General features: G+C 36.3%; 1 protein-coding gene across 2 annotated transcripts in view; it reads right to left on the minus strand.

Annotated features, from left to right (window-relative positions):
* The window catches only part of LOC142337635 (NF-X1-type zinc finger protein NFXL1-like), a 144,613-nt gene that overhangs the window by 8,227 nt on the left and 108,391 nt on the right, over positions 1–27,995 (minus strand). For both annotated transcript variants that reach the window (XM_075387013.1, XM_075387014.1), the window contains 2 exons: positions 1,429–1,595; positions 630–900 (listed from right to left, as the gene is read on the minus strand). In XM_075387013.1, the coding sequence (XP_075243128.1) occupies positions 630–900; positions 1,429–1,595 (438 nt within the window). The remainder of the gene's footprint in view (positions 1–629; positions 901–1,428; positions 1,596–27,995) is intronic.

The following is a 27,995-nucleotide window of genomic DNA, read 5'->3' on the forward strand; positions in this document are numbered from 1 at the left end:
ATGTCTCCAAAACAGATTCAGTGAATAAGTAAAGGAGTCTAGTAATCCGAAAGGAGTCAGTAATCCGAAAGAGCTGCTCAGCTATTTAATGCCCTTCGGGCTTGACCTATTTATATCGTTTTTGAGGACGAAACGTTGAAAGGGTCAGACGAAAAAAAGTATTCGAGCAAAAAAAAATCGAATTAAAAAAGACCACAGGACTAATGTAATTGCAACAAATTTTGTTTGAGAGCAATTAAAAAATAGTGCAAAACGACCCCATGAAAACCAACACTCGTCTTCGAGTCGTAAAAAACCAAGAGAAGGCCAACAATAGCTCGCTGTCACGTCAGTGAATAATAGCTAGTGTTGAGGAGCAGGTTTAAGACACGCCAAACAATGGTGGATTTAGTGTGAGTGTCTTAGGCCCGTGACATGGAACATTTTTCTTTACCGTCTAAAGCCTCCTATGAGATAAAGAGGCCTTTGAATATGCGCAATAACTCAAAGAAGCCTAAGAAGATGAACTGATCGAACAGCATCCCTTTTTCAACAACCGCATTGTAGCAATTATTTCACTAACATATTTCCTCCTCAAAAATAAAATTTTCTTTCCTGATATGGAGCATTTTCTTAAATGTGGTTATAACCTGTTTTCTCTTCTTATCCAAGCGCTGTTCACAGATCCTGTTGCAAGGAATCCTGGGTGTCATTGGCACATTCATACAGAGAGTATCCTGCTTAATGTTTCCACATGCACACTTGACCGTAGCTCTCTTAGTGCACTGCTCTGCGGGGAGACATTGCCCGGGAGGGTGGCATGCACGAGTACACGCGTGACCACACTCCATTTGGAGGGGGCAAGGGTGGTTGCCATTGAGAAGAGCCACTCTCTCTTCTTCACTAGCCGATGTCCACACACTAAAAAAAACAACCAATCAAATACATACATCTATCATAAGATAAAAATATGCCATAAAAATACGAGTTAAAATTGAAGTTATATCCATTACAGTACCATGGGTTTGGTTAATTGAAAAGTAATCCAACTAGAGGTTCAAAAGAGTTCCAAGAACGGGTATAAGAACAGTAAAAATTCTATTAATTATAACTATGACTTCTAAAATAAAAAGGAGGAGTTTTGAGTGAAAAGCAGCTATGTAATCAACAACCTCAACCACAGGCTGTAAAATTTGTTTAATTACTGCCCCGAAGTTCCGGTGAAGATCTTTAAGATCCGACAAACATGTCTCCCAAACGCTAGTATCCATATTGTACTTTTATAAATAGAAGTGCGTTTTACGTTAGCTACTAAAAAGTTATGTCGATATTTATTGCAAAAAATGTTATTATTGGCCACTCATGTTTTCCTATTTTGAGAATATCATGCGCTGGAAATCATCGACAGTCGTCTAAATTCACAGTTAAAACAGATAACTCAATGCTCACTTGCAAGCTATCATGAGAGTGAGATGAGAGCAGAGACACTTCTTGTACACCTTCACCACACAGGGAGGACAAGGTGCCCTGTGACAGGGGAGGGGACACACATGCTGGCATCCCTCTGGCCGATCCAACTCACACCCACGCTCACACACGTCGCAGTCTGCACCTGCCTGAAACAACAATTAATGAATGTGTGACGAAGTCAAACCTTCATACAACGACTAGAACAGATTAATCATATTGTAAGCAGAACTGTTTCTAATCCGGATCTAGAGATACGAGTTAATAATTGGAGGGGGCTAGGATTTTTTTAACCAACTCTAACTGATTTTTTTTGTTAGGCTGATAAATATCTTTCGCGGAGAGATATAAACGCGGTACCATTCGAAAGCCCTCGCAAACGGAATAAATAGTTGTCGAGATATTTTCAATTTTTTGATTTCTCGGAGATACTGAGTTTAACGTTTTAAATTTTTTCTTAATCTTAATTTTTTTTACTTTTTCGCCTTCTCACGTTTCAAATTCGGGGCACTTGAAGCAAATATTTGTAGGAAAAAAACTTAACTGAATGAAACATAACCGACTGACGTCGGGCGAATAGCTCTCAAACGACTGTCGACCAGTTGGCTTCGTCAGTAGTATGGGTACTAGTGTATTGTTATCCATCATGTAATTGCAGTCTATATCCCAGTGAACCTAGTTCACAGTTCCTATTGCTTATAAAAATTGTTAAAAAAATAAACTATAAAGATCAAAGACTTGCAAAAAATAAAATATACCCGCTCTTTATGCACACCCACTCACGCTGGAAGTGAAACGTTGTCTTTTGACCAAAACGTTTATGAATTATAAAACTTTTGTACTAAACAGAGAATTTTTGTACTGAACAGAAAATTTTTGACCAAAAGAGACTGGCCTGCCCTATCATAATGATGGCAACAGCTACAGAACAATTAGTAATTTGTCCCAAGTTAGTCAAAAACGAGACTAGACAATAAGTAAATTATAATAATTTATTATTTAGAACCTGAAACCGCGTAGGGACGATGGACTGGAAACAGTTTTATTTGGACTTGTTCTGATTTGCTGACAAAGTAATCTGGAAAGGAAACAAAACAGATGACACAAATTATTGCAAATCTGAATACAAAAGTCAAAGCCGAAAAAGTTAGTGTGTGAAGCATTACAAGAACGACTGAAAACTTTACGCCACTGTCCAGATAACTTAGAACGAAGAGATTAACTTACAACGTATTGAGCTTTCGGGGTATAAAAGGTAAATCAAAAGAGTGATATGATGAAAAACCGACGCTTACTTCATGTCGCCTCGCTCAGGTATCAATGGACACTTAAAAGCAAGGGCCAAATATTGCCGAGATATGTTCACGAGAGATTTAGAAAACGAACGATGCACCGCCTAACATTATCTACGATCTCTTAGTAATATCAACCAAATTTCTCACTTTAGCTTTCATTAAAAGATGCACCTGGCAAATTGCGGAAGTAGCTGCGACAGAGTAACGCGCTGCAGAACATCGATAGGAACATACAAGGAGGCTTGAGCGTCTGTCATTTCACCTAGCTAGTTCCGAACATTCCACTTACCATAACATTACTTCGAGTATTTAAGCGGCGATGAGCAAGCAATGAAAAGCAACGTAAACAAAATATTCTATGAACTTCTAATTACTGTTGTTATCGGTGAACGCAAAGTAAGCCGAAGTAAAAGTAAGCCAAAAGTTATGTAATAGTTATGTAATCGATCAGAAATATTACATTGTTAACCGTTACAATAAACACTGCGCATAGTATTATAGAGCATAATGTATTCCAATGTACCAAAGAAACAAATACGTCAATTTTTAGACATCTAATGGGTACGGGCCTCAGCGGACCGCTGTTCATGACAATGCCTCTCATCCCTTGTGGGATGTAATCAGGAAACCGCGGGCCGGTTATCGCGGCGAAGCGCGCCCACCTGCCCTCCAGGGCCAACTTAAAATACGAGTATCCCAAAATTTTTCGGTTTACGTGACCTCATTTTCATTTTACGTGACTTAACAAACAACTAGACCTAGAACGGACTAGACCTTTAAATTTTTTCTTAATCTTAATTTTTTTTACTTTTTCGCCTTCTCACGTTTCAAATTCGGGGCACTTGAAGCAAATATTTGTAGGAACTTAACTGAATGAAACATAACCGACTGACGTCGGGCGAATAGCTCTCAAACGACTGTCGACCAGTTGGCTTCGTCAGTAGTAGGGGTACTAGTGTATTGTTATCCATCATGTAATTGCAGTCTATATCCCAGTGAACCTAGTTCACAGTTCCTATTGCTTATAAAAATTGTTAAAAATATAAACTATAAAGATCTAAGACTTGCAAAAAATAAAATATACCCGCTCTTTATGCACACCCACTCACGCTGGAAGTGAAACGTTGTCTTTTGACCAAAAACATTTATGAATTATAAAACTTTTGTACTAAACAGAGAATTTTTGTACTGAACAGAAAATTTTTGACCAAAGAGACTGGCCTGCCCTATCATAATGATGGCAACAGCTACAGAACAATTAGTAATTTGTCCCAAGTTAGTCAAAAACGAGACTAGACAATAAGTAAATTATAATAATTTATTATTTAGAACCTGAAACCGCGTAGGGACGATGGATTGGAAACAGTTTTATTTGGACTTGTTCTGATTTGCGGACAAAGTAATCTGGAAAGGAAACAAAACAGATGACACAAATTATTGCGAATCTGAATACAAAAGTCAAAGCCGAAAAAGTTAGTGCGTGAAGCATTACAAGAACGACTGAAAACTTTACGCCACTGTCCAGATAACTTAGAACGAAGAGATTAACTTACAACGTATTGAGCTTTCGGGGTATAAAAGGTAAATCAAAAGAGTGATATGATGAAAAACCGACGCTTACTTCATGTCGCCTCGCTCAGGTATCAATGGACACTTAAAAGCAAGGGCCAAATATTGCCGAGATATGTTCACGAGAGATTTAGAAAACGAACGATGCACCGCCTAACATTATCTACGATCTCTTAGTAATATCAACCAAATTTCTCACTTTAGCTTTCATTAAAAGATGCACCTGGCAAATTGCGGAAGTAGCTGCGACAGAGTAACGCGCTGCAGAACATCGATAGGAACATACAAGGAGGCTTGAGCGTCTGTCATTTCACCTAGCTAGTTCCGAACATTCCACTTACCATAACATTACTTCGAGTATTTAAGCGGCGATGAGCAAGCAATGAAAAGCAACGTAAACAAAATATTCTATGAACTTCTAATTACTGTTGTTATCGGTGAACGCAAAGTAAGCCGAAGTAAAAGTAAGCCAAAAGTTATGTAATAGTTATGTAATCGATCAGAAATAATACATTGTTAACCGTTACAATAAACACTGCGCATAGTATTATAGAGCATAATGTATTCCAATGTACCAAAGAAACAAATACGTCAATTTTTAGACATCTAATGGGTACGGGCCTCAGCGGACCGCTGTTCATGACAATGCCTCTCATCCCTTGTGGGATGTAATCAGGAAACCGCGGGCCGGTTATCGCGGCGAAGCGCGCCCACCTGCCCTCCAGGGCCAACTTAAAATACGAGTATCCCAAAATTTTTCGGTTTACGTGACCTCATTTTCATTTTACGTGACTTAACAAACAACTAGACCTAGAACGGACAATGGGTGAATTGGGAAAACCATTTCTAAAAAAATCAGATAAAAAAACAAAAAAAAATAGAATATCAATGTCAAAATGCTGCTAGGGAGAACAAAAAACCGCTAGTGAGATATGTAATTTTGATTCTAACAAAAAACTAGGTCCAAAATGAGCTGTGAATGGATTGGGAAAACCATTCAGAAAAAAAATCCGATCCAAAAAATCAAAAAACAGTAAAAATCAGAGTGAAATTGCCGCATGTGAACAAAAAACCACTACCGAGAAACCGAACTTTTGTTCAAACACTGTTTTCTCACTCTACTTTAAAATTAGAGCAAAAAAAATTCACGCCGCAAAACCACTCGCTTTTTCGCTCCATTTCCTGTTTCAGCGTGACCAAAAACACCACTCCAATTTGACTTCAAAAATCATGAAAATGTGTGAACAGATCTTAAAAAAAAGACAGCGCCCCAATACAATTCAAATTCTTTGAATTGTAAAAAACCAAGAGCACCGCAATATAGCTACGCTCAGCTTACAGCTTCCCAGCTATAATAAATAGATTCCTATTTATGGGCAACCTTAATTGCTACAAATTTCGCTCAAGGCCGCTGAACTGTTGTTCCTGACTCCAAAGCTTGAAATTTTAACTTTCCTCGGCTATCACGGTTTTGAGACAAAGACCACTGCTCTTAAAATTTTGTACTCCAAATATTTGACAGAAAAAATAACTGCAAAACATTCACGAAAAAAAAAACAAACAATAGCAGATACGAAGAAAATTTGTATTAATTATTTTCCCTTTGAATACTGCTTACTTCTGCTGTAAACCATCATGAATAAAAAGTTATATCAAAGGATTATTCCATCTTTTTTGAATCCATTTCAAAATAGTTTACTGTAGAAGACAAAAGCTCGTACGCAAAGGAGGTAGAATTCTTTTTTGAAGGCTTCACATTTGTCGATCATGTTTCTTTTTGAAGTAAGTGAAATTAAAATTAAAAATAAAAACATACCCGGCAGATTGCCGGAAAATAGCCGCCGTTGATTCCAATAAGCATGATTGGGATTGAAAGAATAGATATTGAAAAAAAAAGATTTTTGTACAAAAACATTTTTTAAGTCCGATTTATTTTGATGGCATTTCGTAGTTGAACATAACGTACTTCTGTTTCTCAGAGAGAGGCTACAGGGGCTACTATCAAAATCAATAAGCATTAGAGATGGTAACTAAGACTTATAGGAACGACGTTCAAATAGCGGGTATCTAAAATTGGGCTTTATGGGTTTATCCCGTTTCTACTTCTGACTTCAATTTTTTATACTGACTCTGTTCATTTTGAATTGCTTTGCTGAGCAACTGATGTTCAAATTCCCTTTAAGCAGAATGAGAGAAGAGAGAAACTAGCCTAGAGAAGTCAAAAAGATTTCACCCAAAATGTTGAAAAAGCGGCAAAATGAGGTAAAGTGAAACATTTTTTAATTCGACGAAGTAAAAAAACATAGCAGGACAACTCCTGACGTACAATTCAAAGAATTTTCTTTGACTTAAAAAACAACTAGACCTAGAACGGACAATGAGTGAATTGGGAAAACCATTTCTAAAAAAAATGAGATAAAAAAACAAAAAAAAAACAGAAAATCAATGTCAAAATAATACTAGGGAGAACACAAAACCACTAGTGAGCTATGTAATTTTGATTCTAACAAAAAACTAGGTCCAGAATGAGCTGTGAATGAATTGGGAAAACTATTTAGAAGCAAATCCGATCCAAAAAATCGAAAAAACAGTAAAAATCAGAGTGAAATTGCCGTATGTGAACAATAAACCACTACCGAGAAACCGAATTTTTGTTCAAACGCCGTTTTCTCACTCTACTTTAAAATTAGAGCGAAATCACTCGCTTTTTCGCTCCATTTCCTGTTTCGGCGTGACCAAAATCATCACTCCAATTTGACTTCCAAAAACATGAAAATGTGTGAACAGATCTTTAAAAAAAAGAAACATAGCCGGAAGAATTCCGGAAACGACTCGAAGTGAAAATCTATTTAACCACCATCCAACTACTCATCAGAAAAAACTTGCCTCCACTAATTTATGATTTTCTCGAAACCAAACCATAAAACAAAACAGTAAAAACAAAAAAATCAAATCTGTTAAAATATGATAAAAAATCTGATCAAATTTTGTCATAACTTGAGATCCCGAAATAACTATCTCTGCCAAACTTACTTCATCAAAACAACTAGTACTTACTAAAACCACTTAAGTGAATGTTTTAAAAATACTTGAGGCCAAATTATGAAAAAAGCTCTTAAAAACAACTTGCACAATGGAAAAAGTTAGTAAATTTCTTAATATTACAAAAGCATATAAATACAAAGAAAAATTCTTTTCAGCCAAAAGGGCATCCAGATGCTCGCAAAACAATAGACAAGTCATAATAGTCTATGAAACATGTCTCAAAAAACAGAAAAAAAAACCGAAAAACTGCAAAAAAAAATTAAGAAGAAAGCAAAATTCTTTTCAGCCAAAAGGGCATCCAGATGCTCGCAAAACAATAGACAAGTCACAATAGTCTATGAAACTTGTCTCAAAAAACAGAAAAAAACCAAAAAAACTGCAAAAAAAAATTAAGAAGAATAGTTCCAATGTTCGCCATTTTTTGTCATATTCCTCAACAAAAATTGATTCATATCCAAAATTGCCCATACTTATTACTAAACAACTAGAACAACTATTATGAACCCTACACCTCCACAAATGCCATAAAAAACTAAAGAATAGAAACAGCATTCAAAAACAAATTCAACAAAAAAACTATTAACTAAATGAGTTTTTTTAACAGTACAAGGAAACATAAAACCGAATAAGATTCCTTTGCAATTCGAACAATGAAAAACTCGCAAACCAATGGGCAAGTTATAATAGGGTGGGTAAGACACTTGTGTAAGATTAAAAAAAAGAAAAACTGCAAAAAATAAGAAAAATGGTTAAAAATTTCTCAATTCTTCGGTCATTTTTCATTTAAAAAAATGATTTATACCAACAAAACTTTAGTCAATTGGTATCTGACAATTCCTTAAGTAACAAGCTTCTATTCAAATGCCACTTAAAGCAGTAAAACAAAAAAAACAGGTAAAAAATCATTAAATTTCGTCTAAAAATCAGCAAAACTGATCAAAAACCTCCAAATTAGCATTAAAAATCAAATTACCTACTTGAAACCTTCAATTCCTATCAAAACAAACCTAAAACTAATACAATATCATAATCAAACCTCATAACCATCAAAAGTTGCAAAAAACTGCTTTTAAAAGCCGCACGTGAACAAAAAAATTTCGCTCGCTTAGAAAAAATTTTTTCACACATCAATTTCTCGCTCTCTCAAAAACAGCGGTATGAACAAAAACCACTCTCTTTTCGCTCCGCTCTTCACTTTTGTTCAGCATCAAAATCACTCAAAATTTTTTCACGCATTTCATTTCCCGATTCAAAATTCACTCCAAAAATTGATTTTAAAAAAAGGACTTCTCCAATACTCCTCTTCGAGTCGTAAAAAGACAGCGCCCCAATACAATTCAAATTCTTTGAATTGTAAAAAAAGGAGCGCTATAATAGCCGGCTGAGAAGATGAGGGCGGCTATTAATCAAAGTTTACTAAGAGGAAGCTGTTAAATGAGTTCTTTTGGATCTTTCCCGTTTGTGCCCCCCCCCCCAGTACTTTATTCACCCCCAATTATAGAGCACGTGTCATCACATAGTCAATCTTTTGGAAAAATATGGCCTGCTTCAGTTAGAGGCTTATGGCAGCTTGCTTCAGATGGGGGAACAGCAACTAAAATGGGGTTCAAATGACGTCATTAGAGCTGATTATATACCACTATAACCACTAATAAAATTTAAAGTAAAAAAACATACCCGGCAGATTGCCGGAAAATAGCCGCCGTTGATTCCAATAAACATGATTGGGATTGAAATAACAGAAGATATTGAAAAAAAAAAGATTTTTGAACAAAAACATTTTTTTGAGTCCGATTTATTTTGATGCCATTTCGTAGTTGATTATACTTCTGTTTCTTAGAGAGAGGCTACAGGGGCTACTATCAATAACAATAAGCATTAGAGAGAGGTAACTAATACTTATAAAACGACGTTCAAATAGCGGGCATCTAAAATTGGGCTTTATGGGTTTATCCCGTTTCTATTTCTGACTTCAATTTTTTCTACTGACTCTGTTCATTTTGAATTGCTTTGCTGAGCAACTGATGTTCTAAATCACTTTTAGCAGAATGAGAGAAGAGAGAAACTAGCCTAGAGAAGTCAAAAAGATTTCACGCAAAATGTTGAAAAGGCGGCAAAATGAGGTAAAGCGAAACATTTTTTTATTCGACGAAGTAAAAAACATAGCAGGACAAGTCCTGACGTACAATTCAAAGAATTTTCATTGAATAAACAGAAAACTAGAACAAGAACGGACTATGAATGGATTGGAAAACCATTTAGAAAAAAATCCGATCCAAAAAATTGAAAAAAAATGTAAAAATCAAAGTGAAATTGCCGCATGTGAACAAAACAATTACTAGCGAGAAGCGAATTTTTGTTCAAACACCGTTTTCTCACTTTACTTTAAATTTAGAGCGAAAACATTTTAAGCCGCAAAACCACTTGCTTTTTCGCTCCACTTCTTGTTTCGGGGTGACCAAAATCACTACTCCAATTTGACTTCAAAAATCATGAAAATGTGTGAACAGATCTTAAAAAAAGACAGCGCCCCAATATAATTCAAATTTTTGAATTGTAGAAAATTGATGCACTTTTATTAGTATCTTGTATTTTTGATCAGGTTTTAAATTTTTTAGTTTCAAAAATTATTTATCTAATTATGTTATTTATTATGCCGCGGTATGAGTTTTTAACTTGTTCGAAGTCACATTTCCTAAAATTTTTCTCTTTTTAAGGTTGTTGCTATTCTGTCCCGATTTTGTCTCTGTTCATATGATGCCTGTAAACGTTACAAGAAGACATAAACGAAGCATATCCATTTTCGAAAAGAATTTAAAAAATTCTTTGCTTTACTGATTGCTGATTGAGAGGAGAAATTAGGGTTGTTTCACGACAATCAATTACTTCTTTCATGTCTGTCTTGTTTTTTCAAAGACGTCATTACGAAAAATCATTTTGGTTGCAAAAATTTCCAATTGAAGAAACGAGTGTGGCTGGTTCACAATGTGTCATGTTGCAAAATTGCTGTCAGAAATTTTTTGAACATAAGCACAAAGGTTTGCAAAATTTATGTTGAAAATTTGCGTGGGAGCTCTTTTTTATATATTTTGAACCAAGTTTTCAATTTTTGTGATTTCACTTGAAAAGATTAAGGGAATGAGCTAAACTATTCCTCCAAATGCCATTTTTATGTTGCAAATTTTCGCATTACAAAGTAGGTGAAAAAAATAAACGAACTATTTGCTTTTTGAGATAAAAACGACCAAAAGAGATTGTACTTCATTTCTTTAAATCAATTCTCCTTCTGATAACAAAGTCGCATATTTTACGAGTTAAATAACACTTTATTGCCCAATTATGACAAGTAAATCTGCTTTGTCATTAGAGTATGAGCTTAACACCTCTATTGCTACAAAAAACAGTGGCATTAAAAAAGGTGATAAACTCCCCATGGTTGCTAACAACGCCCTCTCAAGGCTATTCAACTACTCGGCTGGGCCTCCAAGGTTCTTAATTTCTCGATGGCAATGACAATCGGCAATGATCATTATCCTCTTTAAAGTAACTATAGCACAAATTTTATTACCTTGCTCTTCTGCGTTGTCCCTCAGCCGGTCCTCTATCGCATGTTATGGTGATGATCTTTAAACGAATTAAGACCAATGACTTGTTGGTTAATTACATACTTCAGGAAACATTTGTAATCTTAATTTATCTGTTTCATCTTATCCTATATTTTTCTTCATAGAAAATAACCAAATGGAAGCTGTGAAATATTCTGTCTCATCTACAGAACTTTTAGAGAACGGCGTAAAATTCAAAATTAAAATTACTGAAATAATTCAGTTTTAACGTTCTTTTAAAAATCTACTGAAATTCAAACATAATTTGATGCATATGGAGTGATTGATAATTTGTGTAAAATAAGTCCTACGTCTGTGAATGAAAGTTAATTAAATGACAATTAAGGTTAAAAACAAAGCAGGACAAGTCCTGATTTACTACTCAAAGAACTTTCATTGACTAAACACAAAACTAAAACAAGAACGGACTATGAATGGATTGCAAAAACCAATTAGAAAAAAAATCCGATCCAAAAAATTGAAAAAATCTGTAAAAATCAAAGTGAAATTGCCGCATGTGAACAAAAAATTACTAGCGAGAAAGCGAATTTTTGTTGAAACAACGTTTTCTCTCTCTACTTTAAATTTAGAGCGAAAAAGTTTTACGCCGCAAAACCACTTGCTTTTTCGCTCCACTTCTTGATTCGGGTTGACCAAAATCACTACTCCCATTTGACTTCAAAAATCATGAAAATGTGTGAACAGATCTTAAAAAAAAGAGAGCGCCCCAATACAATTCAAATTCATTGAATTGTAAAAAATTGATGCACTTTTATTAGTATCTTGTATTTTTGATCAGGTTTCAAATTTTTTAATTCAAAAAATTATCTATCTATTAATCTTACTTATTATGCCGCAGTATTAGTTTTAATCTTGTTCGAAGTCACATTTCCTAAAATTTTTCTCTTTTTAAGGTTGTTGCATTTCAGTCCCGATTTCGTCTCTGTTCATTTGCTGCCTGTAAACGTTACAGGAAGACATAAACGAAGTATATCCATTTTTGAAAAGTATTTAAAAACTTCTTTGCTTTACTGATTGCTGATTGCGAGGAGAAATTAGGGTTATTTCACGACAATTAATTACTTTTTTCATGTCTGTTTTGTTTTTTCAAAGACGTCATTACGAAAAATTATTGTGGTTGCAAAAATTTCCAATTGAAGAAACGAGTGTGGCTGGTTCCCAATGTGTCATGTTGCAAAAGTTGGTGTCAGAAATTTTTTGAACATAAGCACAAAGGTTTGCAAAATTTATGTTGAAAATTTGCGTGGGAGCTCTTTTTTATGATATATTTTGAACCAAGTTTTCAATTTTTGTGATTTCACTTGAAACGATTAAGGGAATGAGCTAAACTATTCCTCCAAATGCCATTATTATGTTTCAAATTTTCGCATTACAGAGTAGGTGAAATAAATAAACAAACTATTTGCTTTTTGAGATAAAAACGACCAAAAGAGATGGTACTTCATTTCTTTAAATCAATTCTCCTTCTGATAACAAAGTCGCATATTTTACCAGTTAAATAACAATATATTGCCCAATTATGATAAGTAAATCTGCTTTGTCATTAGAGTATGAGCTTAACACCTCTATTGCTACAAAAAACAGTGGCATTAAAAAAGGTGATAAACTCCCCACGGTTGCTAACAACGCCCTCTCAAGGCTATTCAACTACTCGGCTGGGCCTCCAAGTTTATTAATTTCTCGATGGCAATGACAATCGGCAATGATCATTATCCTCTTTAAAGTAACTATAGCACAAATTTTGCTACCTTTCTCTTCTGCGTTGTCCCTCAGCCGATCCTCTATCGCATATTTTGGTGATGATCTTTAAACGAATTGTGACCAATGACTTGTAGGTTAATTATATACTTCAGGAAACATGTGTAATTTTAAATTATCTGTTTCATCTTTTCCTATATTTTTCTTCATAGAAAATAACCAAATGGTAGCTGTAAAATATTCTATCTCATCTACAGAAAATTAGAGCACGGCGTCAAACTCAAAATTAAAATTACTGAAATAATTCAGTTTTAACGTTCTTTTAAAAATCTACTAGAAATTCAAACATAATTTGATGCATATGGAGTGATTGATAATTTGTGTATAATAAGTCCTACTTCTGTGAATGAAAGTTAATTAAATGACAATTAAGGTTAAAAACAAAGCAGGACAATTCCTGATTTACTATTCAAAGAACTTTCATTGACTAAACACAAAACTAAACCAAGAACGGACTATGAATGGATTGGAAAAACCAATTAGAAAAAAATCCGATCCAAAAAATTGAAAAAAAACTGTAAAAATCAAAGTGAAATTGCCGCATGTGAACACAAAATTACTAGCGAGAAAGCGAATTTTTGTTCAAAGACCGTTTTCTCACTCTACTTTAAATTTAGAGCGAAAAAATTTTACGCCGCAAAACCACTTGCTTTTTCGCTCCACTTCTTGTTTCGGGTTGACCAAAATCACTACTCCAATTTGACTTCAAAAATCATGAAAATGTGTGAACAGTTCTTAAAAAAAAGACAGCGCCCCAATACAATTCAAATTCCTTGAATTGTAAAAAAAATAGGAGCGCTATAATAGCCGGCTGAGAAGATGAGGGCGGCTATTAAAAATATAAACCGACTAACGTCAGATGAATTGCTCCCGAACGACAGGCTGGGAGCAACTTAAGTTAGAGATTTTTCGGGTTGAAAACTCGGATCTGATAGGGGTTCTTTCTAACCCACTTCTTCAAACACGTTGTTACTCAATCACTTTTATATTAGCATCAAATTTCACTTCTGACAGAGAGCAGAACAGCAAAACGAAAAGTCAAGGGAGTAAAAGTCACTCGAAAAGGCAACCAAAAATTTGACATAAAAAGACCAACACGTTTACAAAAATTGCTTCAAACTTCGTTCGAGAGCAATTAAACATAGATTTTATTAAAAACCTCATCTCACCAAATGCAAAAATTGGCTCTAAACGTTTGGCTCTAAATATAATCCAAGCTAATCTACTCTGCAAGGCCTTAAAGTCTATTCATTATCTTTTTCCTGTCAAAATAAATGAAAGTCTAAAATGACAGTGGAAAGGTCACGCTAATGTATCTCTGCTCTCATTGCACGAGGTCGGACCAAAAAGGCTGAAGTGATGTAGCTGCAGATGCAAAAATTGATTAACATCTGATGAAGAATATTCTACAACAAAGCGCAAAAGCGAAAAAAGATCAACATGTTTACAATAATAACTCCGTTCGAGTGCAATTAAACAAGCCTGAATAACATTGTACAAATTCCTCAGGAACGACAAGATCTCGATTGTATTTTTGTAGTCTACTTCAGTCGGCGGGGGATGCGTCATTACATATAGTCACTTGAGATTAACATGGACAAATAATTTTCCATAATAAAGATACCGGGAAAATTGCCTTTGTGTTTATCCCCGTTTCTTCCTGATTTAAAAAACAAAACACTTAAACTGCCCTAATTGGCGCTCAAAAGTCGTCATAAATAACCTTTTCTCCTTGGATTAGGGATTTCCGAGCAACGGGCAGGAAACTTAACGCCCACTCGGCTTAGCTTGCTGATCTCGTTTTGAAACAAAAGTCATCAAAAAAAATGAGATAAATCTTACTTGAAACAAACACGTCCAAGTTTTAGGATGCCAGATCTTCACAGTGCCAGATTTTAGAATGCCAGATCTTCATTTATACAACGCCAGATCATACAATACTATTACAATACAAGTAAAACCGTGTATCTCATTTGAAAACGAATGTACATTTGTCACGGATAACCCCACTAAATGAGCACTTGTCATTCTCGATCTATTCCGTTTGTGCCCCCCCCCAGCTTAGTGAATGCATATTATTCGTACACCCCGGACCCACATGTTATATTTTAACAATCATTTACTATGTAATAGCAAGTGCTCTCTAACTGGGGGAATGCATAACGTATTGGGGGAGGGCACAAACGCAAAAGATCCGTCGATCGAAGTTCCATAGAAATCAAGATCCGATTCTTTATTCACTTCAATCAATCTTCAGAGGTTTTCCAGTCATTGAAGTTTTTCACAAGTCGTTTCAGCCTTTGTTGTACCGTCGTCTGCCATCTTTTATTTAGGAAAATTAACCATTTTTTTGAAAAAAAAACAAAGAAAACTGGATAAAATGCAATATATACAAATAGCAGAAATGGGATTTCTTCCGTTTGTGCACCAAACCCCCAGTACGTTATGCTGCCCCAGTTACAGAGCCTAGGCTATTATAAGGTGAATCACAAATTAAAAAAATGACACATGTGCCAGGGAGTTGCAACTATTATGCACCCACTATGCTTTGGGAGCAAAACAACAAATGATTCCAAGATGATTCAAAGGTCAAATAGTCAAAAATTGTTTATCAAAAGAATTTCATCAGGAAAAGAGAAGGGCTGATTTTCTGCAGAGGTGATTTTCCTGTTTTCTTTTGCAAAAAAAATACTATCTATTCGGATCCCCCAAATCACCTACTATCTAACCTCCAAAATGGTGTTTAGTTTGCTGGCATGACAGTGCAATTATAGTCTGTGTGGATGTAACAATGAGCACTAATTGGACGGGGGATGTAAATCCTCAAAATTATATTCTTTTTCGCAATCAAAAATTGTAATATCAGGACGAGAGCAACTTATATCACTCAAAAATGAATTTTGAAAAAGTCACTCGAGAAGAGTGTTCTACAACAAAGCGCAAAAGCGAAAAAAGATCAAAACGTTTATAATAATTGCTTCAAACTCCGTTCGAGTTCAATTAAACATGCCTGAATAACATTGTATAATATCCTCAGGAACAACTCAGGATCGCGATTGTATTTTTGTAGTCTACTTCAGTCGGCGGGGTATGTGCTCATAACATATTCACCTGGCATTAAAATGGATAAAAAATTTGCCATAATAAAGATACCGGGCAAATGGCCTTTGTGTTTATCCCCGTTTCTTTTCCGGATTTTCAAACAAAAAAACTTAAACTGCCCTAATTGGCGCTCAAAAGTCTTCATAAGTAACTTTTTCTCCTTGGATTAAGGCCTTCCGGGCAACAGCAGGAAACTTAACGCCCACTCGGCTTAACTTGTTTATCACGTTTGGAAACAGAAGTCATAAAAAATATGAGATTAATCTTATTTGAAACACACGTGCACGATTTAAGATGCCAGATCATGAAAGTGCTAGATTTTAGAATGCCAGACCTTCTTTTATACAATGCCAGATCTTAAAATACTCAAACAAGTAAAACCGTGGTTCTCATGTGAAAACGAATCGAATATACGTTTGCTACAGAGAACCCCACTAAATGAGCACTTAGTGAATGCAAATTATTCGAACCCCCAGACCCACAAGTTATAGTTTAACAATGATTTACTATGTAATGGCAACTGCTCTCTATCTGGCGGAATGCAAAACGTACTGGGGGAGGGCACAAACGCAAAAGAATCGTCAATCGAAGTTCCATAGAATTCAAGATCCGATTCTTTATTCACTTCAATCAATCTTCAGAGGTTTTCCAGTCACTGAAGTTTTTCACATGTCATTTTAGCCATTGTTGTATTGTCGTCTGCCATCTTTTATTTAGGAAAATTAACCTTTTTTTATTTGAAAAAAAAACAAAGACAAATGGATCAAAAGCAATATATACATATAGCAGAAATGGGATCTCTCCCGTTTGTGCACCAAACCCCCCCAGTAGGTTATGCTGCCCCAGTTACAGAGCCTGTGCTATTAGATGGTGAATCACAATTTAAAAATATGGTACGTGTGTCAGGGAGTTGCAACTAATATGCACCCACTATGCTCGGGGAGCAAAACAACAAAAGATTCCAATATTATTCAAAAGTCAAATAGTCAAAAATTGTTTATCAAAAGAATTTCAACAGGAAAAGAGAAGGGCTGATTGTCTGCAGAGGTGATTTTCCTGTTTTCTTTTGCAAAAAAATACTATCTGTTCGGATCCCCCAAATCAACTACTATCTAACCTCCAAAATGGTGTTTAGTGTGCTGGCATGACAGTGCAATTAGAGTCTGTGTGGATGTAACAATGAGCACTAATTGGACGGGGGATGTAGATCCTCAAAATTATATTCTTTTCGCAATCAAAAAATGTAATTTCAGGACGAGAGCAACTTATATCACTCAAAAAAGAATTTTGAAAAAGTCACTCGAGCAGAATGTTCTACAACAAAGCGCAAAAGCGAAAAAAGATCAAAAACGTTTATAATAATTGCTTCAAACTCCGTTCGATTGCAATTAAACATGCCTGAATAACATTGTATATCCTCAGGAACAACTCAGGATCTCGATTGTATTTTTGTAGTCTACTTTACTTCAGTCGGCGGGGGATGTGCTCATAACATATTCACCTGGCATTAAAATGGACAAAAAATTTGACATAATAAAGATACCGGGCAAATGGCCTTTGTGTTTATCCCCGTTTCTTTTCCGGATTTTCAAACAAAAAAACTTAAACTGCCCTAATTGGCGCTCAAAAGTCTTCATAAGTAACTTTTTCTCCTTGGATTAAGGCCTTCCGGGCAACAGCAGGAAACTTAACGCCCACTCGGTTTAACTTGTTTATCACGTTTGGAAACAGAAGTCATAAAAAATATGAGATGAATCTTATTTGAAACACACGTGCACGATTTAAGATGCCAGATCTTGAAAGTGCTAGATTTTAGAATGCCAGACCTTCTTTTATACAATGCCAGATCTTAAAATACTCAAACAAGTAAAACCGTGGTTCTCATGTGAAAACGAATCGAATATACATTTGCTAGAGAGAACCCCACTAAATGAGCACTTGTAATTCTCGATCTATACCGTTGGTGCCCCCCAACTTAGTGAATGCAAATTATTCGAACCCCCAGTCCTACAAGTTATATTTTAACAATGATTTACTATGTAATGGCAACTGCTCTCTATCTGGCGGAATGCAAAACGTATTGGGGGAGGGCACAAACGCAAAAGAATTGTCCATCGAAGTTCCATAGATTTCAAGATCCGATTTTTTTTTCACTTCAATCAATCTTCGGAGGTTTTCCAGTCACGGAAGTTTTTCACATGTCATTTAGCCATTGTTGTATTGTCGTCTGCCATCTTTTATTTAGGAAAATTAGCCTTTTTTTATTTGAAAAAAACAAAGACAAATGGATAAAATGCAATATATACATATAGTAGAAATGGGATCTCTTCCGTTTGTGCACCAAACAACCCAGTAGGTTATGCTGCCCCAGTTGCAGAGCCTGTGCTATTAGATGGTGAATCACAATTCAAAAATATGGTACGTGTGTCAGGGAGTTGCAACTAATATGCACCCACTATGCTTGGGGAGCAAAACAACAAAAGATTCTAAGATTATTCAAAAGTCAAAAATTGTTTATCAAAAAAATTTCAACAGGAAAAGAGAAGGGCTGATTGTCTGCAGAGGTGATTTTCCTGTTTTCTTTTGCAAAAAAATGCTATCTGTTCGGATCCCCCAAATCAACTACTATCTAACCTCCAAAATGGTGTTTAGTGTGCTGGCATGACAGTGCAATTAGAGTCTGTGTGGATGTAACAATGAGCACTAATTGGACGGGGGATGTAGATCCTCAAAATTATATTCTTTTCGCAATCAAAATTTGTAATTTCAGGACGAGAGCAACTTATATCACTCAAAACGAATTTTGAAAAAGTCACTCGAGAAGACTGTTCGACAACAAAGCGCAAAAGCGAAAAAAAAGATCAAAACGTTTATAATAATTGCTTCAAACTCCGTTCGAGTGCAATTAAACATGCCTGAATAACATTGTATATCCTCAGGAACAACCCAGGATCTCAATTGTATTTTTGTAGTCTACTTCAGTCGGCGGGAGATGTGCTCATAACATATTCACCTGGCATTAAAATGGACAAAAACTTTGCCATAATAAAGATACCGGGCAAATGGCCTTTGTGTTTATCCCCGTTTCTTTTCCGGATTTTCAAACAAAAACACTTAAACTGCCCTAATTGGCGCTCAAAAGTCTTCATAAATAACTTTTTCTCCTTGGATTAAGGCCTTCCGGGCAACAGCAGGAAACTTAACGCCCACTCGGCTTAACTTGTTTATCACGTTTGGAAACAGAAGTCATAAAAAATATGAGATGAATCTTATTTGAAACACACGTGCACGATTTAAGATGCCAGATCTTGAAAGTGCTAGATTTTAGAATGCCAGACCTTCTTTTATACAATGCCAGATCTTAAAAGACTCAAACAAGTAAAACCGTGGTTCTCATGTGAAAACGAATCGAATATACATTTGCTAGAGAGAACCCCACTAAATGAGCACTTGTAATTCTCGATCTATTCCGTTGGTGCCCCCCAACTTAGTGAATGCAAATTATTCGAACCCCCAGACCCACAAGTTATAGTTTAACAATGATTTACTATGTAATGGCAAGTGCTCTCTATCTGGCGGAATGCAAAACATATTGGGGGATGGCACAAACGCAAAAGAATCGTCAATCGAAGTTCCATAGAATTCAAGATCCGATTTTTTTTTCACTTCAATCAATCTTCGGAGGTTTTCCAGTCACTGAAGTTTTTCACATGTCATTTTAGCCATTGTTGTATTGTCGTCTGCCATCTTTTATTTAGGAAAATTAACCTTTTTTATTTGAAAAAAAAAACAAAGACAAATGGATAAAATGCAATATATACATATAGCAGAAATGGGATCTCTTCCGTCTGTGCACCAAACCCCCCCGTAGGTTATGCTGCCCCAGTTACAGAGCTTGTGCTATTAGATGGTGAATCACAATTTAAAAATATGGTACGTGTGTCAGGGAGTTGCAACTAATATGCCCCCACTATGCTTGGGGAGCAAAACAACAAAAGATTCCAATATTATTCAAAAGTCAAATAGTCAAAAATTGTTTATCAAAAGAATTTCAACAGGAAAAGAGAAGGGCTGATTGTCTGCTGAGGTGATTTTCCTGTTTTCTTTTGCAAAAAACACTATCTGTTCGGATCCCCCAAATCAACTACTATCTAACCTCCAAAATGGTGTTTAGTGTGCTGGCATGACAGTGCAATTAGAGTCTGTGTGGATGTAACAATGAGCACTAATTGGACGGGGGATGTAGATCCTCAAAATTATATTCTTTTCGCAATCAAAATTTGTAATTTCAGGACGAGAGCAACTTATATCACTCAAAAATGAATTTTGAAAGTCACTCGCGAAGAATGTTCTACAACAAAGCGCAAAAGCGAAAAAAGATCAAAACGTTTATAATAATTGCTTCAAACTCCGTTCGAGTGCAATTAAACATGCCTGAATAACATTGTATAATATCCTCAGGAACAACTCAGGATCTCGATTGTATTTTTGTAGTCTACTTCAGTCGGCGGGGGATGTGTTCACTACACATATTCACCTGGCATTAAAATGGACAAAAAATTTGCCAGAATAAAGATACCGGGCAAATGGCCTTTGTGTTTATCCCCGTTTCTTTTCCGGATTTTCAAACAAAAAAAACTTAAACTGCCCTAATTGCCTCTCAAAAGTCTTCATAAGTAACTTTTTCGCCTTGGATTAAAGCCTTCCGGGCAACAGCAGGAAACTTAACGCCCACTCGGCTTAACTTGTTTATCACGTTTGGAAACAAAAGTCATAAAAAAAATATGAGATGAATCTTACTTGAACCACACGCGCACGATTTAAGATGCCAGATCTTAAAAGTGCTAGATTTTAGAATGCCAGACCTTCTTTTATACAATGCCAGATCTTAAAATACTCAAACAAGTAAAAGCGTGGTTCTCATGTGAAAACGAATCAAATGTACATTTGTTACAGAGAACCCCACTAAATGAGCACTTGTAATTCTCGATCTATTCCGTTTGTGCCCCCCCCAACTTAGTGAATGCAAATTATTCGAACCCTGCAGACCCACTTGTTATATTTTAACAATGATTTAATATGTAATGGCAAGTGCTCTCTATCTGGCGGAATGCAAAACGTATTTGGGGGGGGGGGGGGAGGGAGGGCACAAACGCAAAAGAATCGCCGATCGAAGTTCCATAGAATTCAAGATCCGATTTTTTTTCACTTCTATCAATCTTCGGAGGTTTTCCAGTCAATGAAGTTTTTCACATGTCGTTTCAGCCATTGTTGAATCGTCGTCTGCCGACTTCTATTTAGGAAAATTAATCTTTTTTATTTGAAAAAAAAAACAAAGACAAATGGATAAAATGCAATATATACATATAGCAGAAATGGGATCTCTTCCGTCTGTGCACCAAACCCCCCCGTAGGTTATGCTGCCCCAGTTACAGAGCCTGTGCTATTAGATGGTGAATCACAATTTAAAAATATGGTACGTGTGTCAGGGAGTTGCAACTTATATGCCCCCACTATGCTTGGGGAGCAAAACAACAAAAGATTCCAATATTATTCAAAAGTCAAATAGTCAAAAATTGTTTATCAAAAGAATTTCAACAGGAAAAGAGAAGGGCTGATTGTCTGCTGAGGTGATTTTCCTGTTTTCTTTTGCAAAAAACACTATCTGTTCGGATCCCCCAAATCAACTACTATCTAACCTCCAAAATGGTGTTTAGTGTGCTGGCATGACAGTGCAATTAGAGTCTGTGTGGATGTAACAATGAGCACTAATTGGACGGGGGATGTAGATCCTCAAAATTATATTCTTTTCGCAATCAAAATTTGTAATTTCAGGACGAGAGCAACTTATATCACTCAAAAATGAATTTTGAAAGTCACTCGCGAAGAATGTTCTACAACAAAGCGCAAAAGCGAAAAAAGATCAAAACGTTTATAATAATTGCTTCAAACTCCGTTCGAGTGCAATTAAACATGCCTGAATAACATTGTATAATATCCTCAGGAACAACTCAGGATCTCGATTGTATTTTTGTAGTCTACTTCAGTCGGCGGGGGATGTGTTCACTACACATATTCACCTGGCATTAAAACGGACAAAAAATTTGCCAGAATAAAGATACCGGGCAAATGGCCTTTGTGTTTATCCCCGTTTCTTTTCCGGATTTTCAAACAAAAAAAACTTAAACTGCCCTAATTGCCTCTCAAAAGTCTTCATAAGTAACTTTTTCGCCTTGGATTAAAGCCTTCCGGGCAACAGCAGGAAACTTAACGCCCACTCGGCTTAACTTGTTTATCACGTTTGGAAACAAAAGTCATAAAAAAAATATGAGATGAATCTTACTTGAACCACACGCGCACGATTTAAGATGCCAGATCTTAAAGGTGCTAGATTTTAGAATGCCAGACCTTCTTTTATACAATGCCAGATCTTAAAATACTCAAACAAGTAAAAGCGTGGTTCTCATGTGAAAACGAATCAAATGTACATTTGTTACAGAGAACCCCACTAAATGAGCACTTGTAATTCTCGATCTATTCCGTTTGTGCCCCCCCCCCCAACTTAGTGAATGCAAATTATTCGAACCCCGCAGACCCACTTGTTATATTTTAACAATGATTTAATATGTAATGGCAAGTGCTCTCTATCTGGCGGAATGCAAAACGTATTTGGGGGGGGGGAGGGAGGGCACAAACGCAAAAGAATCGCCGATCGAAGTTCCATAGAATTCAAGATCCGATTTTTTTTCACTTCTATCAATCTTCGGAGGTTTTCCAGTCAATGAAGTTTTTCACATGTCGTTTCAGCCATTGTTGAATCGTCGTCTGCCGACTTCTATTTAGGAAAATTAATCTTTTTCTTTTATTTGAAAACAAAGACAATTGGATAAAATGCAATATATACCTAGCAGAAATGGGATCTTTTCCGTTTGTGCACCAAACCCCCCAGTACGTTATGCTTCCCCCGTATCCTTCATCACTCAGTATCTAAATGAGTTGAAGGTTGGTTCTTAGAGTGAGTGTGACCTCTCCCCCTGCCCTCAATTTACTCCCTCTCCCCACTCCACCTTATTCAATCCGTAACAGCTCAATATCGCTCCTATGCCCGCTCACTATCCCCTTCCCCATCATGCTCACCATGCTCCGCTGAATCCAGCTACAGCTAGACTCCGTAAGCCACAGCTAGCTACTGACGAAGCCAGCTGCACGCTAGTCGTTTAAGAGCGATTTGCCCGATTTTAGTCGATATGTTTATCTCCAGTAATTTTAATCGTAAAGGGGTAATTTTTTTCTTTTAAGTTTTGACCTCGTAACATTTCATCACCTCTATGCCCATCTGACCCTATCCGCTCCACGCCAACTACCACATTCTACCCATATGTCTTTTTATGCAAAATTTTTGCTTGATCCGTTTTCTTCAAAAAAAATTTTAATATCACTTTTCTAGTGACTTTTTCAAGCTTGACTTCTCGATTTTTGCGTGACCTAAATTGCATTATCATGAATTAAGTTTGATTTCTAAACCAATAGCAAATTGTAAGAGCAGAAATTATAATACCATAACAGCCGAGTGATTAATGCTTCAGTCGATTTCTCTGGAAGTCGATAGCTCGAACCCCTCTCCTTGGTCGTAGTTTTTTTGAGACCATAAAAAATTGCCTAGACTATACCCCCTCTGAATTAAACAGGCCCCGCCTGTCGATCTAGAGCAAATTGTCCGACGTTAGTTGGTTCATATTTTTTAATTGCATTTTCGATCTATTCCGTTTGTGCCCCCCAGCTTAGTGAATGCAAATTATTCGAACCCCCAGATCCACGTGTTATAGTTTAACAATGATTTACTATGTAATGGCAAGTGCTCTCTATCTTGCGGAATACAAAACGTATTGGGGGAGGGCACAAACGCAAAAAAATCCGTCGATCGAAGTTCCATAGAAATCAAGATCCGATTCTTTATTCACTTCAATCAATCTTCTGAGGTTTTCCAGTCACTGACGTTTTTCACATGTCATTTTAGCCATTGTTGTATTGTCGTCTGCCATCTTTTATTTAGGAAAAATAACCTTTTTCTTTTATTTGAAAAAAAAACAAAGAAAATGGGATAAAATGCAATATAAACATATAGCAGAAATGGGATCTCTTCCGTTTGTGCACCAAATCCTCCAGTACGTTATGCTCCCCCAGGAAAAGAAAAGGGCTGATTGACTGCAGAAGTAATTTTCCTGTTTTCTTTTTTGCAAAAAACTATTCGTTTCCCCCAAATCACCTACTATCTAATCTCTAATATGGTGTTTAGTTTGCTGGCATGAGAGAGCAATTATAGTCTGTGTGGATGTAACTATGAGCACCAACTGGACGGGTGATGTAGATCTTAAAAGTTTTATTTTCGCAATCAAAAATTGCGCTCACTTTTGCAAGTAAATTGTTTTTGAATGAACTTGCACAATGTGTGCTTCGCGGTTCTCGATTAATGCCAGACTTTCTCTGTTACTTCATTAGAATCAGGTAACCTATACAAAAAAGACAGAGCATCAATACAATATCCAAACTCAATGCTTGTCAAACAAGCTGTGAACCAATTAACGAAGTAAAAAAAATCAACTAACGTAGGTCGAAATGCTCTCAAACGACCGATGAGCGGTTTGCTTCGGCAGTAGCCAGCTGTGGATTAGGGATGGTAGCATTGGGGCAGGGGTGAGCAGAGTGGGGGCGGGTTAAAGCGTTGAGGGGGGCAGGGAAATGATTCGCAGGGCATGACGAGAGGGTTCAAAAATCCAGCTGGGAAAGGATGGACGGGATGAGTGTTGCGGAGGGTTAGGAGGGGTTCAGTGTGGGGCACGTGCTATTTTCTTACATAGTAACGTGTTATATAACATATAAATTATAACTGGGGGTCATAAAAAACACTGGGGCGCCGAAACAAAATAGATACAAATTATCTTTGAAAATACGCACGTGCACATATTAAAATACCGAAAGTCTGCAGTGCCTCAGAAGCTAAAATGTCAGAAGTTGCTACGAAGCCAGAGGTTGACTACCATTGACTTTCGTCATTTTAAAACGTGCGCTTTCGTGTTTTAATCTTGGTTAAGTGACTCTGTAGAAGTCACTTCGAAATTCAGACTTAAAATCTAGAAATGCTTTGCGGTTCTCGATAAACGCCAAAAGTTCACAGTGACCCCCAGCAGAGTCACTTAACCTTGTCCAGTAGTGATCGGTAAACTCAAAAGGAGAAAATTTTTCAAAAAATTCTGAAAACAAATTTTAACAAAAGCTTGCTAAAATTCAAGATAATAAAATCTTGAACACCATTTATTTGTCTGAACAGAATATCAGGGATCCCGATTTCAGGTTTTCAATAGATTCACTGGCTCAAAAGATCAATAAACTTTGAACAAGAAAAATTTTCCGAAATTTCGAAAAAAAAATAAAATCAAAATTTATCAAAAAACTGCTAAAGCTGGAGTCATTAAAATATTGATTACTATTCCAAAAACTTAAGAAACTATGCGGCAGTTTATCATAAAACCTTGGAGGAGGTCCCAAGGACCCTGGTGCCGGAAAAAATGATTCAAAAAAACTAAAAAATTGAAAAAAAAGTGCAAATATTTTTTAAAAATTGCTGATATTTAAATCTTGAAAACATTCCATTACATCTAGAACCTATGCAGTAACCTAAAAACCAAGTAGATGAGGCTATGTGGCTTTTGAGGCTGAACAATTTTGAAAAAAAAAAACGACAAAAAATTTCAAAAAACTTAAAATTTGCTAAAATGATAAGAAATTGAAAAAAAAAATGCTAAAACTTTTGATAATAAAGGTTGAATACTAATCCATGGGCATAAAACATTTTCCAAAAACTTATTAACAACACTAACTGAGATTTTCTATTAGGCTTAAAAACCTTAATAATGGCAATAAATGTCAAAATTGAAAAAACATAGCAAAATTTGTAAAAAAAAAAATGCTAAAATTCGTGGTGTTCAAATCCTGAAAAACATTCCATTACATCTAGAAGCTATGTAGTAGCCTACAATCAAACCCTAGAGGGGGTTATGAGGCTCTTGAGGCTGGCGAATCCTAAAAAACATGACAAATTTTCAAAAAATTTGTTAAAATGACAAAAAATTTAAAAAAAAAAACCGCTAAAATTTGTGGTAAAAAAAGTTGAATACTAATCCATGGCCATAAAACACTTTCCAGTAACTTATTATTATCAAACCCTAACAGCGATTTTCTACTAGGCTGAAAAACCTTAATAACGACAAAAGTCAATTGAAAAAAATTGCAAAATTTGTAAAAAAAAAAATGCTCAATTTCGTAGTTTTCAAATCCTGAAAAGCATTCCATTACACTTGAAAACATTACCCAAACCTATTGTCAAACCGTAGAGAAGGTTCCTCTGCTCTTGAGGCTGGAGAAACCTAAAATTCGGCAACAATTTTCAAAAAATTGAAAAAATTAGTATAAAATTGCGTGTTTTTAGAGATCGGTTGTTCGTCAGTAGCCACGTGGGGGGGGACCAGGGGGGTTTAAGGGGAGCGAGGGGGGGGGGGGGGGGGGTGGGAAACAACTTGTTGGGGCGCGGGGGGTAGGGCCATAGTGGATAGTGGGGGGGGTCAACAGTGGGGGTCCCTTCAACCTCAAAGAACCGCCCCTCACACCATAAGTATATGGCTCCAAAACAGTTTGAGCTGAAACAGAGCTGAAATGCTCTAAGAGCACATAATGCCCGCTGGGCGCTACCTGTTTATACCGTTTTTGAGGACGAAAAGTCGAAAGCCTCAGACAAAAAAGCGGTCAAGCGAAAAATCGCATAGAAAAAAGACCGACAGTACTAATATAATTGCTACAAACTTCGTTTGAGAGCAATTAATCAAGGAGCTACGAGAAAAATTCAAGTAGCCAATAATTTTCCGCTATAGAAATCCGATTTCTTCTAAAGAACTCGGATTATCTTGAGCTGCGTTATAATTTAATCACCGGGATTTATTGGTTTATCTCGCACGTATTTGTATTTTGACATTGCATGTAGTCAGTACATTGGGCAAATTTGTTGGATGAATTCACGTTCATTCCGTTCAAACAGTGATTGAGATCTAGGGGACAAACAGGAATGCAACTATGAGCACTAATTGGACGGGGGATGTAGATCCTGAAAATTATATTCTTTTCGCAATCAAAAACTAAAATTTCAGGACGAGAGCAACTTAGATCACTCAAAAATGAAATTTGAAAGAGCGAAAAAAGATCAACATGTTTACAATAATTGCTTCAAACTCCGTTCGAGTGCAATTAAACATGCCTGAATAACATTGTATAATATCCTCAGGAACAACTCAGGATCTCGATTGTATTTTTGTAGTCTACTTCAGTCGGCGGGGGATGTGTTCACTACACATATTCACATGGCATTAATATGGACAAATAATTGGCCATAATAAAGATACCGGGTAAATTGCCTTTGTGTTTATCCCAGTTTCTTCCTGATTTAAAAAACAAAACACTTAAACTGCCCTAATTGGCGTTCAAAAGTCGTCATAAATAACCTTTTCTCCTTGGATTAGGGATTTCCGAGCAACGGGCAGGAAACTTAACGCCCACTTGGCTTAACTTTCTGATCTCGTTTTGAAACAAAAGTCATCAAAAATATGAGATAAATCTTACTTGAAACAAACACGTGCAAGTTTTAGGATGCCAGATCTTCACAGTGCCAGATTTTAGAATGCCAGATCTTCATTTATACAACGCCAGATCATAGAATACTATTACAATACAAGTAAAACCGTGTATCTCATTTGAAAACGAATGTACATTTGTCACGGATAACCCCACTAAATGAGCACTTGTCATTCTCGACCTATTCCGTTTGTGCCCCCCCCCCCCCCAGCTTAGTGAATGCATATTATTCGTACACCCCGGAACCACATGTTATATTTTAACAATCATTTACTATGTAATAGCAAGTGCTCTCTAACTGGGGGAATGCATAACGTATTGGGGGAGGGCACAAACGCAAAAGATCCGTCGATCGAAGTTCCATAGAAATCAAGATCCGATTCTTTATTCACTTCATCAATCTTCAGAGGTTTTCCGGTCATTGAAGTTTTTCACATGTCGTTTATCATGAATTAAGTTTGATTTCTAAACCAAA

This window comes from Convolutriloba macropyga, chromosome 4 (genome assembly GCF_964194025.1).
Source record: "Convolutriloba macropyga chromosome 4, txConMacr16.3, whole genome shotgun sequence".
NCBI lineage: Eukaryota > Metazoa > Xenacoelomorpha > Acoela > Convolutidae > Convolutriloba > Convolutriloba macropyga.